Raw genomic sequence first — 16148 nt, 5'->3', positions numbered from 1 at the left:
TGTGTCAATGTATCCCCTTCTAATCACTCTGTGTCAATGTATCCCCTTCTGATCACTCTGTGTCAGAGTGATTAGAAGGGGATACATTGACACAGAGTGATTAGAAGGCGATACATTGACACAGAGTGATTTTTTACTATTTTGTTCAGAATCTTTTTTTTCTAGGTTTCTCTGGTTTAAAATTGGGTGCGTCTTATAGGCCGGAGCGTCTTATACGCCGAAAAATACGGTATATATAATTTTGGCTTTTAAGACAAAGTTACATTTTCGCAACCTGAGTTCTTTACCATAGTAAAGTTAAATAATACATTTTAAAGTTAAATATTGATCATTTAGCATTTTTAAAGCCATAGATTTTGCTAAAAAGAGTAGAGTTATGTTCAATAAAATGTCTGGAGGTAAAATACTACACCCATGATGAAATGGTTTTTAGGTTGCATGCAGCTAAGCATATCTTTTGTCAGCTGCCAGTTTGACCTACTTTTGTCTTGAACTGTCCATTCACTTGTATTAGGCAGCTCTAAATATAACATCCAGCCTCACACTGCAACATTTCTGGCACTGGCTCAAGAGATACTATGTGATTATGTAGAACAATACACAGGTAACATAAAGCATATAATACAGATTTTACACTGTAATGTTTTGGAAAACTCTTTAACTTGACAGAAACCTAATTACGCATGCTTTGTTTGTATCTATGACTTAGGGAAAACACCATACTACAAACTTCCTCCTTCTAGAGGAAAAAGCTGTCAGTCAGTTCCTATGGATTTTTGTGTTTGCCGTGCTACAAACAAATATAATAGCAAACTTCCTACTAAGTAACATTCCACTGAGCAGTTTTGGACAGTAGATGAGTCATATCGTGAACAGAATGCCATGCAGTCATGAGTTTCTTGCTGCATTTATAAACGATATATATATTGATGACTATCACAAAGGAAAATGTACTGCAATACTGTAAACAAACCAATGATCTCCACAAATTGTGTTGTCTTGTATGGGCAAGTTTGTTTGCTCCTTACATATTTACCCCTATTTGAATACAAAACTAAACGTGTTATGATATGGGCTCTGTATTTAGAACACTGGCTAAATGAGGAGTTTATTCTAAATGAGGAGCCTATACCATAACAAATTTAGTTTCTCTGCAATCTTCCAATCTTCCCACTACAACCTCCAAGCTCCTGCATAAACCACATGGGGAGGGGTCTGTTGTATGCAGTTGGTGTCTGAAACTATGGCAGTATTGACAATGTATATGAAGCAACTTTTATGTGTCTAAAGCAGAGGTAGGCAAACTCTAGTCTTTAGCCCTAATATGGCCTAGCTAATATTCCAGTCCAGCCTAACGCCCCCCCCCCCCAGTTATTTATTGTTGGATCCGGCCTAATTGAATTGTCGGGTTATCGCGAGTTCCCATGATATCATCGAGTTCCCGCACAGTAATCCCAATTACTATGCCTAAAGAGCAGAAGTAATGCACAGCTATCAGTCTCCAGTGAGTTTACCTTGAACGTTGTGTCTTTAACCCCGAATGGATTGATGAATTATTCTTCGTCGAATGGGGCAATAAAGCCCTGTGTTTAGTGTGCAACGACACCAACAGCACTTTCAAGTGGTCAAATCTCAAGGGGCATTTCGATGCCAAGCACGCGCACGCGTACAGAGACTACACCGCGGATGAGTGGAAGACTGACGCTGCTCGCTTGCAGTCACGTTTGGAAAAAAAAGCTTTCCTTGGACACCTTGTTTCTTCTGGCCTAGTGTGCCTTCTTGACCTCCTGAAATGGCCTAGAAGTCTAAAAAGTTTGCCGACCCCTGGTCTAAAGCAATCTTTTCAATAGCATCAAGGGGATTGGGGCAAAACTGCTACCTTGCCTAGTGCCCCACTCTGCCTTTGTCTATTTCTTTATCCAGCAGATATATTTATCAATCACTTTTGCCTTTTTTTTTTTGCCAGAGCACTACAATGTTCTATAAAATTCCCGGTCAATCATGGTTGTACAATTTGACTTGACCCCAGCTACCTGTTCCATAGGAGTGTACTCTACTGATTGTAAGTTCTTGCTTAAATCAAGCATATAAGAGCAGCCAGAAACTACCTAAATCCGCTGTTCTTGGGAAATTAGCAATGATCAGGCAGTATTTTCAAACCTGTCTGAATATTCCTCACCGAATTGGTCAGTCTGGAGGTTTTCATAGTCATCCTCCTAGATTGTAAGCTCTTCAGGGCAGGTTCTTCTCCTCCTCCTGTGTCACTGACTGTATCTGACTGTCATTTGCCACCCCTATTTAATGTACAGCGCTGCGTAATATGTTGGTGCTATATAAACCCTGTTTAATAATAATGACAGCTGAGCTGCCCAAAAAATGGTTGTGTTAGTTGTGTGGCATTTTAGGGAACCAAATATACAAAACAATATCCCCCACTGGCTTTTAAGAGCTGCTACAACATGAAATCGGATGAAGAAGCAAACAAGAGTTCTTAACAAGAATTTAAAAATCTCAAACATCAATAGGGCTTATAAGGTTACAACATCTTATTTATCTGTTGTAGAAAAATGCAATGGCTTGCTTAAAGTTTCACCCAGCAACCAGTTATATTCTGGAATCAATGCACACATAAATGATCTTTTGGAAGTCATACTGTTTCTTAATGAAGTTCAAAAACCTCTGTGTCTTGGCAGATGTAAGTTCAGCATAACCTTGGTATTCTCCATTCCCTGATGATACTCTTTTTGACATTAAATGTATGTCCCCCACCTATTCTTGTTGACAAGCAGTTATCTGAATGCATGTCTTTGTGTATCATCAAGCCTTATTTTACTACCATATAGATAAATCAAACTTTCAGAATTAGAAATTGAAAAACAAACACTGCACCTTTTTTGGCATTGGTCTAGGCTTGCCCTTTTACTACTAAACTAACAGATTAAAGATATAATCTTAACAAATCACTTGCATCACGTAAGGCAAGCTTGTAAGGGAGTAACTGGGAAACACCCTTGTATTCTGCTTTTTATTGTAAGGAGAGGATAGAAGATATTGCAGAGTAAGTCCATTGTTCTTCATTTCATGTGGTTTAAAATGATTCAGTATCAGATGCACAATGCAAGTATGGAAACTTAGTATAACTAAGTATGTCTAGTTACAATCCCATTTTGTCTCAGAGTTAAAGCGTTTGATAGTAAAGGTATTATGGGCAAGGGATAATCAATATCTAATGTGCCAATCTGTTATGGCTGAATTAGGATTAAATGTTTATGGGCAGCCATATGTGATTATTATTGCCCCTCAAGTGTTCCACAGTCTACACAAGGTTGTCAACAGTGTATAAACATACATGCTTGATTGATTTGTACACCTAATTTATTGCAAACTATTGCAAACTGGAACAATTGGGTGGATCTAGCAATTCTGCACAATTTAAATACTCTTGCATACTGAGGAGATAACAGTGGGTATCCAGTCAGCTGAATTAAACATCAGCTACATTTGGTTGCAACAAAATGACCTCACTGCACTCCTATTTCACCTTTCTTAAGTTTAGAGTAGCATTATGTAACTGTTCTCTGCCTCAGCATATCCATAGGGGTAGCCTAATAGTAAATATGGTCCACGTCTCTCACAGAGCCATCAGGCCAGTCTTACTAGTAGTGCTCTTTTGCAAGCATTTTCCTATAGCATCTATCAGACTTTTTTGTGCCCACTTGTGTCTTCCCCCATAAAGGTCAAACATTCTCAGTCACATACCAGCTTTGAAAAAAAGAATGTGAGTCCTATTGGCATTAAAGGGTACATCTCATGTCCTTATAGCCTTTAAACAACTGCATGGTCTATATTTCCTACCCCAAGTCTTTGCAGGATGTTGTTTTTTTCATAACAGATGCAGTTTAACAATTACTTTGGTCTACATAACAATTAGTTGTATTTCATCTTTTGTATTTTTTTAGTAACAGTAAAAAAAGTTGACAATTACTTATTATCGACTATAGACAAATGTAAGTGCCCATTACTTATGCTAAATTACAAAATTTGCTGTGTAGCCTGCTTAAATTGTTTTTACTTGTCGGTAAATTTCTGCATTATAGTGACTGAATCAAGGGAATCTGCAATTACGTTTTTTTATCTGCTTGAATATTTGCATAGAAATATTTGCAAGAACTGTTTGATCCCAGCGGTACTGGTTGATTGATGATATGATTCCACATGGGTTGTACTAACCTACATTTAAATATTAAGGGTGTAGAAAATCTGTTTAAAAGTTTAATATTATATAATTTCTTTTTAACGTATTTCTCTTAATCATTCTACAAATACTGCAAATACAAACTGTCTTGTGCAAGAAGATACTCTCATGCTATAATAAAAAATATATTTATTTTCATACATCTCTGAAAAGGAAGCAATGTCTTTGAACTTAATATTTGATGACTTTTAACTGCAAGTTATCCATTTGCAGTCAGAATGAAGAAGAAGTAACTCATGAAATGTTTGGAATGTGAATGACAAGCCCGCCTTGGCATCCCGCTTCTCAGTTATAAATACCTCAACCGCTTCTATTGTTCACACTCTGTTCACCCTTCCTGAATAATAGGGTTTGTGTTTGCACTTAAAATTCATTTCATTATGACTCTAGATTTCAGTTACAGAATCATGATAAATTATCTTAGCAAAATGCCATCGTCAAAAGATCTGTTGCTTGCTTGTGTTTAATATTCATTTACTGTTACATAAAAGTAAACTTAACAGCAATGCCAGCATTAGTTGTTACAACAGAGCCTTGATCGTTTTCTATAAAAAGGTTTTGACCTTGACAGATCACATGGTAATGAGGAAGTATATAATGAACTAAGGCATGTTAATGCACTTAAATTAAATATGTGTAGTATATTTTATTGCACATGAAACTTAGGAATCTGACTCAGTTGTTATTTGTAAGCACTTTGGGTTTCTTCTTTACATCCACTAGACATTTTAACAGTATATTTTATTGCACATGAAACTTAGGAATCTGACTCAGTTGTTATTTGTAAGCACTTTGGGTTTCTTCTTTACATCCACTAGACATTTTAACACCCCCCCCCCCCCCCCATTAACACCCCACTACCATCATTTATAGATTACAGTACAGAACCTGGTGTGTCTTCCATTTACATATAAAAATACATTGTTTCCTGTTCTAGGAAAAAGAGACTATCGTATGGTAACTCCCATACCAGGAAATGCTAACTGGTTGTGCCTATCCCAAGGGCAAATCCTTATTCTTCTATTGCTGACCTGCTCATACATACGTATTCTGACCTTTTTGTAAGTAGACAGAATATTTTTCAGTTTGGTTCCTGGATTTAATTACACCTGGGTATATTTACCTGTACTTTATAATTACGCCCACAGTATATTTACTGACATGCAGTATTTTAGGGTTATGTTGTTCATGTTCCAAATTTAAGGTTTTCTAGAAATCTCTGTATGGCAGCCGAATTGAATAAAATTATTTTTTTTCTTCCATATTCCACACAAGTAGTAAATGAAACAAATGTATTATATACTCAATGATAGCTTAGGTCTTCATATCTAAATACTAGAGATCCAAAAAAAAAAAAAAAAAAACACTAGAGAAGAGAAAAACTTTCTAGTTTCAATAAACTGGAAAAACATTGCTATGAAGAAGAAATCAATACCAAATACATGAAAACTTGACCATTCACAGGAAAACCAATCCAATCCTTTTGTACTTATTGTTAGATATAAAAGTTAATTTACCACCTGTGAGAATAATGTATTATATATGTTTAAGGAATGCTTACTATAATGATTTTATATTTTTAGTTTTCATTTCTAATTTTTGTTTGTTTTCTCTCCATATGGGCTAACATTTTTTTTACCAGGTCAAGGCTACATGTTACTTCATTTGTATTGTTTTATTATGTATTTTATTATTCAGTATTAGTGGTGGTCAAATCATTCCAACTAGAATAGACTCCAACATGGATGTGAGCTATTCTGGCCTCAGAATTTTAAGTTCAGACATCCCAATGCACAGGCAATTACTACAGAGGGCTGTTTCCTAATCCTATGTATACCATGGTTCTCCACCTCTTAGATTGTAGTCTCAGCTTGATAGAGCTCTCTTCGTCATGTATGCCATAATTTGTACTTATTGTTAGGTATAGATGTTTATCATCTGTAGCTTCTACTTATTGTAAAGTGTCAAACAACATGCTAGCTTTTATAATTAAAATATATTAATATTAGCAGAACCCGCCTACTGATTCTGGGAAGAAACTGTTCTTTTATTCCTGGAGTGGGTACCTGTAGAGGAAATGCAGCCAGTTCCCTTTGGCCAATCCCAGGGGAACAGCTAGATAACAGAAACATCTAAGGTGACATCTATGAGCTGGAGCTGTCTGTTGTCGGTACGACGTGAACTAAGAAGTTTACTAGTTCATATCTGTAGTAGCTGCATCAGTTATTTTTCAATTATACTGTGATTTTTTACCTGGAAATCACAAAAGCACATTTGCTGTCCTAAAACATGTTCATCAGTGAGCTGTTTAAGAACGATCTGTCTGCTGATGTTGGCAGAAATAATATGATGACTGAGGAAGTCATAGTCCTAATGGCCATTATTGCTATGTCAAAACTCTACCACACTCTTCATACCCTAAACTTATGTGGGATTTAAAGGCCATAGCAGCCTTTTATTAACAAAATAATCTTGTTATATAATAAAAAAAAAGCTAAAAGATCCAAGATCCTTAAATGTACCAAGTTTTAAACTCATGTCGTATGTTCTTTAACCCACTCTGTTTATTGCTAGGCTCCCAGCTACAACACACCCCCTTTGGATTACTCAAAAACCTTCAGATATATTTTGTTCCATACACAGGAGGTCATTCAAGCTGCATTACCAAACATGGGCACCTATTAACTTCCTTGATCTAGATAACTACCTTCAGGGAACTTGAAACCTTACAATGTTGTTATGATGTACAAATAATAAACAATATACGTGCAATGTTGGGAGAGCAGGTTGCATAAACTTATCCAATCCTACCCACTGTCCATATGAAAACGATCCATGCCATCCCTCCTAAAGAACTTCCATTTTTAGCACAATTATTTCCCCAACTATAAGTGCTTTTTTAATATCACATAACCTTAATATTCCTTAAAGTACTCCTTCTCTGGTGCCAACATCCTGGTTGTTTTCAGAGTTGGAGATCTTCATCATGACTTACCAGGCCAGAGTTACATAACTCCAAAACTTGGGCATGGCAGTTCATGCATTCTCGACAACCAGGTATCCTGGGGTTGTATGCATGCCCAACACAGTATATATTTTACAACTGATTGCAAAAAGGCTAGTAAGTTTGTTTTTAACAAAAGTGACAGCACCTCCATTCTGTGCCTGTGATTTGTTCCTATGTTTTGTTTATTCCATGCCTTGAGCTGGCTTAGAGACTTGCTGGGTCATCATCAGTGTGTGATTCATGTGAATATTTTCATGTAGAATGTTTTTTATGCAGTTACCATATCTTAGCTATTTAGATCATAATGATTCATGGTTTGTATTATTGTTTGCAGATTGAATGCTTCTCTAATAATTTATCTGGGGAAAATAAAGCATTTGATTATCTGCCAGTTTTCGGACTTTCATACCATTTTTGCTTATTACTAAGAGGTGTAGTTATGAAGCAATCCTTTTTTATTCACCAGTGTAAGTGTCAAGTGGCCTTACCACCCCACGGGGGTTTTTGCAAACATTTAATTCTGTATGTTTTGTTTGCGGAGTGCAGAACATATATTGGACAAATATTTTACTGCTGGTGATTAATAAATTTGACAATTACATTTTCACAAATCTATTTGCAAAAATGGCATGCAAAATGCATGGAAGAGAAGGCAAATGATTGCAATTTATGCTGTTTTTTTTGCATTGCATTGTTTCTGCCACCAAAACTGAATGCCTTTTTATGCGAGCGAAATAAATGAAATTTTATTCGAAATGCAAAAATAGGACTTTCCAGGTACAAATATTTTTACTAAGTTTGCAAAATTCACATTTTTGTCTTATTTGCAGGCCCATTGTGATGATGCAGAATGAGGAATAAAATATTGTACACTGCTACACTGTCCCAATTGTGTACCATCTGACTTTTTATGGAAACGTGCTGCTTTTGCATGCTGTTTGAGTGTTTACCTACAGTAGCATCCCTGGGATATAAAATATTCATGTGAAGTTACTGAAAGCTTTATGATTTGTGCTTAATATTCTGTAAATCTTTTCCTGGAAGTTTTAAATCTCTGAGATGTTTTAATCTCTTCACATTGTCTGAGATTGGTAAACAGCGTTAATACTCTAATGTATGTTTTTTTATCAGCACATGCATAGCAAAGGAAATGATTCATCTTTTGAAGTTTCACTGAAGTTTTTGCCTCTCCAGTGAGAACAGAAGACTATCTTTGCTTTAGGGGAGGGTGGTAGTGATTGTTGTGTTTGTGTGTACGTGGGCAGAGAATTGTGTGCAGTGCATAGTATCATTCTTAAGAGACAGCTTTGTGGAAGTCTTTCATTCCTTTGTACAAGTCAAGCTTAAGATGTCACAACTGGTTTATCAGGAACTACACCTTGGATAAATTGAACATATTTCTGTGATTAGTCACTGAAAGTACAATTCAAAACCTGTTAAAATTTCTTGTAATGTGTTTGTTGGTATTTAAAACAACTTCCTTTTAACACTTATTATAGTTCTCAGAAGGGACATGGAGTGTATCTGCATTGTAAAATAGAACATTTATTTTGTTTTTTATTGTCTGTGAACAAGAGAATAAAGCTTTACATATTATATGTGTATAATACAACATTGCAGGATGATTGAATAGAACAATAAATCATCCTGTCCAGAATTCACTGAATTTCAACCACATACCCACCAAATGGAACCAAAACACATCACTTTCCATGTCCAATTCTAAATTAATACTGATACAATTATTACATTTCTCACAGTCTTTCTGCTGCCCTTCCTCCCATGCTCTCTCTCTTTCTTCCACTCTCTCTCTCTCTTATCGATATGCCTAGAGATATTAAGGCAAAAATATGGCTCTATGTTGGTTAAAAAACTACATTATTGAGAGGTACATGTTGTTTCATAAACACAGGTTATCACCTGGTGGGCCTCCTGGGGGCAGGGCCAGTTTCAGATAAAGTGGCTCCGTGGTCAAGAAAAAAACTGGGGCCCTCTTGGCTGGCATACTGAAGGCTCTCTGATACAGTATAGTGTACAAAACTACTTTGTGTCTTTCTACCATTCTAACTTAACCCTTACAGTAAACTGACCCAGGGCAAGGGTTCACCAAGTTCAGATTTTAAAAACAATTATAATACTTCATTATGATGGTTTTTATTACATGAGATGTAAGAAGAGACAGAATGTGAACTGATGAAAAAAAGAATAGCAGAAATTTGAAGGTGGTAGAAGAAACAAAAATTGAGTGTTTATTTTTAAAAGTGTACAATAGGCTGCCTCTATGTATCGGATACATAAACTTTATGTTTAATATTTGCAGATAACGTGAAAAGGTTATTGGGGTTACCCAGACTGGTTTACATTCGCAAGTTCTACAGGTCCATTCTAGACAAGTCCCATCTAGGCATAGGGCAAATGTAGAGCACCTTCTCACAGTAAAAAAGAAAGATTCAAGCAACTAGGGCGAAAGTTGTTACCAGGATGCAGATAAATGGGGAAAAACACGTCTCTTCATCGGAATCTTCAATTTGTTTTTAATCTTTTTTTTTTTTTTTTTTTTAAGTGTTTTACTGCTGGTGTAATCTATTCTGTAAGTTTTTTGGCATTAATATATTACAACAGATAAAATTAATGTCCCAAAACATATCCCACAATATTTTTACACTGTTTAAAGAAAACCTGTATTTACCTTGTATTTATGTCAGTCGAAGCAAAGTAGCAAATGCCCATATACAAATATACATATATCTATATGCAAATTTTACATCAAAGAAAACAGACTTTCTAAAATAAAATGCCATACTTTTTTGTGGCTTTCTTTCTGTGCGGTTTGACTGCAGGCCTTCTCTAGCTAGCTAAGGATGTGCACATTATGTGATTCTCCTGTGAGTTCACAGAAGTACATCGCATGCTATAATTATTCCAGTGATGTATTTATATCCATTATCAGGGACTAATGTAATGTGAACATTGTGCACCAGCAGTTTCACTTGGAACAGTGCCTGAGGACTCAGCAATCATATGAAGAACTTAGACAGAGCTTCCTTTCTTCACTTTATATTTTACTACATTGTTTGATGATTTACAATAATGGTATCATATTTAATATATATATTATTCAAAAATTAAAAAAACATCTGCTGTTATGTTTATGCAGAATATTTTTATAGTGGATTTACAAAAACAGCACAGAAACATGATTATGTATTTTGTAAGCTGCTTTATATTCAGTACATACCAAATCTTTATGTGGCACACACATAGCTTCAGGTTAACTATAGAGGAGAAATAACTAAAAACAGTAAGTCCATGTTTTAAGATATGATTTTAAAATAGTAATTTTTAGGCCTAGAGAATTCAGTATGTTCCACAGTATAACAAATACTACAAGCAAAAAATCTTTTAATTTTTGTTTTTCAGCACAGCAAGTGCAGAAAAAAAGATGTTAATGAATCATAGATTAATATTTGGAGTGAAGGGTGTATAGACTGCCAAGAGACAGGTGTATGTACAGAAAAGGAAACATAATATTTTATTATAGGATAAAGAAATGTGGAAAGTTCATCCAAGGAGTCATCGGATGGACACAATTTATGGTTATAAAGGTTGTTTGCCTTCATCTGGATCAACTAAACTGAATGGATATTTGTATTTTTTTCAGAACTAGCTGTTCAACATGTTGGAAACCTCCTGTGAGAAAAAACATGCATGTCTTCATGCTCATTATCTGTCTGTCATGAACTGCTGGTAACACTTCTATCTATCGCTAAAGAATTTTCCAAATTGAATTGTAACAACTTTTAGGAATAGATATGTGTTTCCTATACTTCACTGACTTCACAAGGGGCAAAGGTGTGGATAGAAAGACTTTGTGAACAGTGTTTGTCTGTGGTATAGTGAAAAATTTCAGATATATTACATTACAGAAATGCTGGACAAGAATAATTATAATAAGGCTTGAAATAAATAAGCATGCTAAAAATTCAGTAATCTTTGCTTTAACCTAAACTGTCATGCAGTAAATAGAGCTAAGGTGTGCCTCTACCATTGGGTTATAATGCATTCCTGGAATTGTGTGAATCACAAACGTTGGGTTGATAACTTTGCAGTTTTGACACCAGAAATGAGGTAAAATGCAATGCAAAGCCTTTGGCCTAGGTCAGTGGAATGAAAAAGCTCATTATTTAACTGAATGTATAAGCAGCACACAGCAGCATTATTGGGGTTATGCCACAAAGTTTGCAATCTTCCTACTGTCAATAAACCTGACTTAGCAGACTTAATCATCCCTAATGCACTATTCAAAACCTAATATATAAGTTATATATGATGCGTACCCCTACTACATATGTCCAGTGTACAACATTTGTGCTAAACAACATTTTCTATAAAATTCTACAAAACGTCCTAAAGAAGTTAGAAATTAATGTTAATTTATTTTATGATTAAGTCCTAAATAATATTGGCAGATGCTGCTATTTGGTAACATCAGATGAAAGAAGATTGCAAAAATATAGTTTGTATTTTACATTGCACATGGCCTGGAAAATGATTTATCTCTATAACTTCCTGGAATGTTTTACTTATCTGAGATAGCTAAATATTAATTCAAGTTGACAACCTTAACATTTCTTGGATTAATGGCTTTCCTAATAAAAAAAAAAATCAGTAAATAGATATTACCCTACCATTAATAATAAGTTCAAAAGGCAGGCTTGTTATTATTTTAGTCTACCGTAAAGGTTATGTGGATATCACAAGTCACAATATAAGAAATATTGTCATTGCTCTTTAGTTTAGTCATCTTTGATAAAAAAGGAAAAGTATTAATTAAAAAAATACAAACAATAAAGCTAAACAGTGCACACATAAATTATTATACACAAATAGAAATTAGCAAACCTCCTGCTGTCTGCTGATTAAAAAGTGTTGCTATAACTGATTGGGGCATGTGTTGGACCTCTGCAGAAAGTCCACTACTTCAACGCAGACAGCAAGACCTTATAGATGGATAGTATTTCTAAAACTTTAGTTGGCCATATTTTTCCTCAATCAAAAAGATTTAAGAATATTACGCACATTATGCAGCCTGAGACATCTGGAAAATCTGTCTGCGTGTTTTCCCTGGTCTTCTTTTTCATATAGAGGTTTGTCAGCTCACTGTGCATTTGCTGCTGTGACCAGTATGTAGGAAAGAGTGATGGTTGAACCAGACACTTGTTCCAAAGACGTAGGCTAAAGGAGATATCTCTTTTCCTTTTATTGCCAAGCTTGTGCGCCTAATTGGCCATATCGGTAGGTAAACTGATTTGAGACCAAAATAATGGCTGTTACAAAGGCAATGTTTTAGCTATGCCATTGAGAGAAAGTAAAGGGAAATCCATCCCAAAGGCTATTACCCTTCCTCATGCTTCAATATTAATAACCAGGACCATCATCAAAAAACTAGGACTGCTTTTCGACACTTGGAAGAGTTTTATTGAAACCTTGAATGTAGTCACTAAGACTCACCTTTACGAGTGTTTCAACCAAACAACCTGGTACATTACATTACATACTCGGGCAGACTCTGGCTTTTGAGTTGCGTTGCCTCAGTTTTAATGCAACATGCTTTGCTTCGTGTCAAAGGTACATTGTCCTATGTGTTTCTGAAAATGTATATGGTGCAAAGCTAAAGCACACTGCTTTTCCTTGTTAACCAAGCTTGAAGGTTTCTTAAAGCCAGTGGAGACTAGGCCTGAATGACTTCTGATTCCTTCATAAGATGTACCTGTCACTATAGAAAAAAGGAAATTCTAAAAATCCAAAATTCTAAGTTAATTACTACACATAACCCTTGCTCCCCTCACATTCCACTTTTTTTCATTGACTTAAACACCGTGTCTGTACATGGTGTACTCTGTCCCATCTGTCTCTTCCTACAGCCCCACCCACCTAAACATTGGGTACTCTGTCACACCTTAATATTATTACTTTCCCTGCACATAATGCCCACTATGACACACACATATGTACATGTACATATTATCCCCAGCCTTGCCGTTTCTGCTATAGGCACACCAGTCAACTCAGTTTTAGTATGGAAGTATGTGTGTGTATTTATATTGTAAACTTTCCACTATATAAATGTATATATTTATTAATCTCTTGTAAGATTTTTATATTTATAAATGTAATTTTAGTGTTTTATCTCATTCTTTTAACAGTTCAGGGTACCTGGCACTTCTACAAGTGCTACTCTTAATGGCCTTACCCCTGGAGCCACATATATTATCTTTGTGGAAGCCCTGAAAGGAGTAAATAGGCACAAAATCCTAGAGGAGCTGGTGTCAGTCAGCAATGCTGGTAACAGTATAGCTTTTCAAAAGAGTACCTGACAAAAGTAAACACATGCACTTTTTTCATCCTGACCTGACCGGACTTTTTTCAAAACTGACCTGTACACATTACGCTGGCATAAGGCATCTCCATGTGCCTGCATAGGTATCTACTGATTTTAGTATTTCTGAGGAATGCTATAGGACTTCTAATAAACAAAAAAAGAATGTGCCTTCATAAATGGCACCATTGCATTAGGAGTTAATTGTAGTGTAGCTGTAAAATCAGTAAATATTTCCAGACACAATGGTCATAATACAAATGTCAGATCAGTTTTAATCAACTTGTGGTTTAAAAATCTGTTATTTCTCTTGTGTATTCAGTTATCTTGCCTATTGCCAATGTCTCAGTATATGTCTATGTATCATGGGAAACCTCAATGACCAATATAAGGGTTGTTTTGGGGCATGGCCTAGATGAAGTCAATACTTGCATATTATAACACTTGAAGTTTCATTGCTTCTGGGTGCACTAAAATATTACTCAATCCATGTGCAGGCAACAACTACAATTGAGTTTACTACAATTGGTCTTACTATAGGTAGATTAAAAATTAAAACACAAGTCAATGAATTAAAAAAATGTTACATAGGGATTTGTCCTGTTAACTGGATTTTCTTTCAAATAGTTGTTCCTGATGGGGGTCTGCAGCCAGTTGAGGACACCTGTTATGACACCTTTACTGGAGCATATTACACAGTTGGACAGGAGTGGGAGCGGATGTCAGAGTCTGGATTCAAACTTTGGTGCAAATGTCCTGGATACGGCAGTGGCCACTTTAAATATGACTCATCAAGTTAGTGTGAACGGTTTCTTGTCAACATGCTAGAAAGAACAATATTGGGTTTCAGTTAAACGTTGCAGAGTTATCCACACAGTAAATAATAAGTAAAAGTAGCTACTTTTAAAAGTAATAAAATCCCCTTGATAATGGGCCGTATGTTGTGATCCAACTTGTTGATGTTTGTAGAATGGTGCCATGACAATGGAGTAAACCACAGAATTGGTGAGAAGTGGGATCGTCGGGAGGAAAATGGGCAGATGATGAGCTGTACTTGTCTCGGAAATGAAAAGGGAGAATTCAAGTGTGAACCACGTAAGTACAGTATCTCTTCTAGGTCTGATGTGAAAGTCAACAATTAAGAAGAGTAGATGCTACGTTCTGTGAGGTATCATTTATTCAATGTCTGTCTTCTTTTCCAGATGAGGCGACCTGTTATGATGAAGGCAAACTGTACAATGTTGGGGAGCAGTGGCAGAAAGAGTACCTGGGAGCTATCTGTTCTTGCACATGCTATGGAGGTCAACAGGTGAGATAACAACTCACTAATCCTGTAAAATGTGCACACAGGGCATATGTTGACAGCCAAAGCAGTTCATTCACACTAGTTGCAGTTGCATTAAGAGTTTGTAATCACACGTTTGAATCCACTTTATAAAAAAAATATTCAACTTGACAAAATACTCATTTCACATTCAGGAGATTACCAATCCTCAAAAGTTTGTCTTTTTATTATCTAATCTACTAACAAAATACTCCCCACCTATAAGGTATAACACTGATGCCATACCATTGGGGTACTACACTAAAATTTGGAAGTTTCAAACATCTGTTTACTAATGATGAATTTCTGTGAATTTTATCAATTTAATATCACAAATGTGTGTGTGTGTGTGTATATATTTTACCACAAGGAAAAATAACCAAGTTAGTTATTTTACCTTGGAATTTGCACTCACTTTTAACTTCAATATAGTATCAAAAATTTGGTTTCACAACTATAGTTAAAAGTACCACAACACTGCAATGTCACCAGAACCAGAAAACTAGGCGAAAGCTATAGTAGTGGTATGGAATGTAGCCATACTTGTCTACTAAAAGCTAAAGCCTTTGTTGGCAACCCTAAATACTACCTAATGCAATTAAAAGGAGCCACACAGTAGTATTTGAATTGACAAGCAGTGATGATGTGGATTTAGTGTTTTTTTAACATTTACCAAATCTTTGTGAAAAGAATTTCCAGATATTTAGATTCTTGTTTGTTCTGGCAGGGTTGGCGTTGTGAAAACTGCCGAAGGCCAGGATCTGCTGTTACTCCAGATGCCACCGGACACACAGTCTCCCAGTAGGCACAGAGATTCAACACAAAGTTTGTAAGTTTTTTTTTTTTGTTTTTTTTTAAACTTGTATCTTTCATTTTAGCATTAGTGTACTAGATGCAGGGTGAATGAACTGAGAGAGTACAGCAGGATCGTCTTCGCTGCTTGTCCCTTTTAAGGACATAAACAGGGTTGATATTGGGTACAGAGTGAAGCAATGGAAGTGGGGAAAATGTAATATATTCAGAAGAGGCATGACTTCCAAATGCCGTGGCAATATAAATCCTCAGATAAATTTTAAGTGCAAATGACAGACACAAGCTGTTGGCAAACTGATGGCCAGCTCAGGAGCATGCATGGTCCAGGTTCATATGAGTAAATGAAGCAATGACTGACAATTGCAGAGAT

The 16148-nt window shown here is 35.8% G+C and overlaps 1 protein-coding gene and 1 long non-coding RNA gene across 2 annotated transcripts in view; one reads left to right on the top strand and one right to left on the bottom strand.

Moving 5' to 3' along the window:
• Positions 1 to 10091, bottom strand: part of LOC140322120 (uncharacterized) — a 100203-nt gene extending 90112 nt beyond the window's left edge. The window contains exon 1 of the long non-coding RNA XR_011919142.1: positions 10066 to 10091. This is a non-coding gene — a long non-coding RNA (uncharacterized lncRNA). The remainder of the gene's footprint in view (positions 1 to 10065) is intronic.
• Positions 10092 to 14507: 4416 nt separating this feature from the next.
• Positions 14508 to 15794, top strand: LOC140322119 (fibronectin-like). Its single transcript, XM_072398744.1, has 3 exons — positions 14508 to 14736; positions 14844 to 14950; positions 15693 to 15794. Exons 1-3 carry the CDS (start codon positions 14601 to 14603, stop codon positions 15768 to 15770), a joined length of 321 nt encoding a protein of 106 aa, XP_072254845.1. The 5' UTR covers positions 14508 to 14600; the 3' UTR covers positions 15771 to 15794.
• The last annotated feature ends 354 nt before the right edge of the window (positions 15795 to 16148 follow it).

Source organism: Pyxicephalus adspersus, chromosome 2 (assembly GCF_032062135.1).
Source record: "Pyxicephalus adspersus chromosome 2, UCB_Pads_2.0, whole genome shotgun sequence".
Lineage (NCBI taxonomy): Eukaryota > Metazoa > Chordata > Amphibia > Anura > Pyxicephalidae > Pyxicephalus > Pyxicephalus adspersus.
This window is presented reverse-complemented; position numbering and strand designations above follow the sequence as displayed.

Bases quoted from the DNA above. Each gene is read 5' to 3' on its own strand.
- LOC140322119 (XM_072398744.1), top strand. From the start codon at position 14,601: ATGTTTGTAGAATGGTGCCATGACAATGGAGTAAACCACAGAATTGGT. The intron at 14,737-14,843 runs GTAAGTACAGTA...CTTCTTTTCCAG, and splicing joins AGAATTCAAGTGTGAACCAC to ATGAGGCGACCTGTTATGAT. The intron at 14,951-15,692 runs GTGAGATAACAA...TTGTTCTGGCAG, and splicing joins CATGCTATGGAGGTCAACAG to GGTTGGCGTTGTGAAAACTG.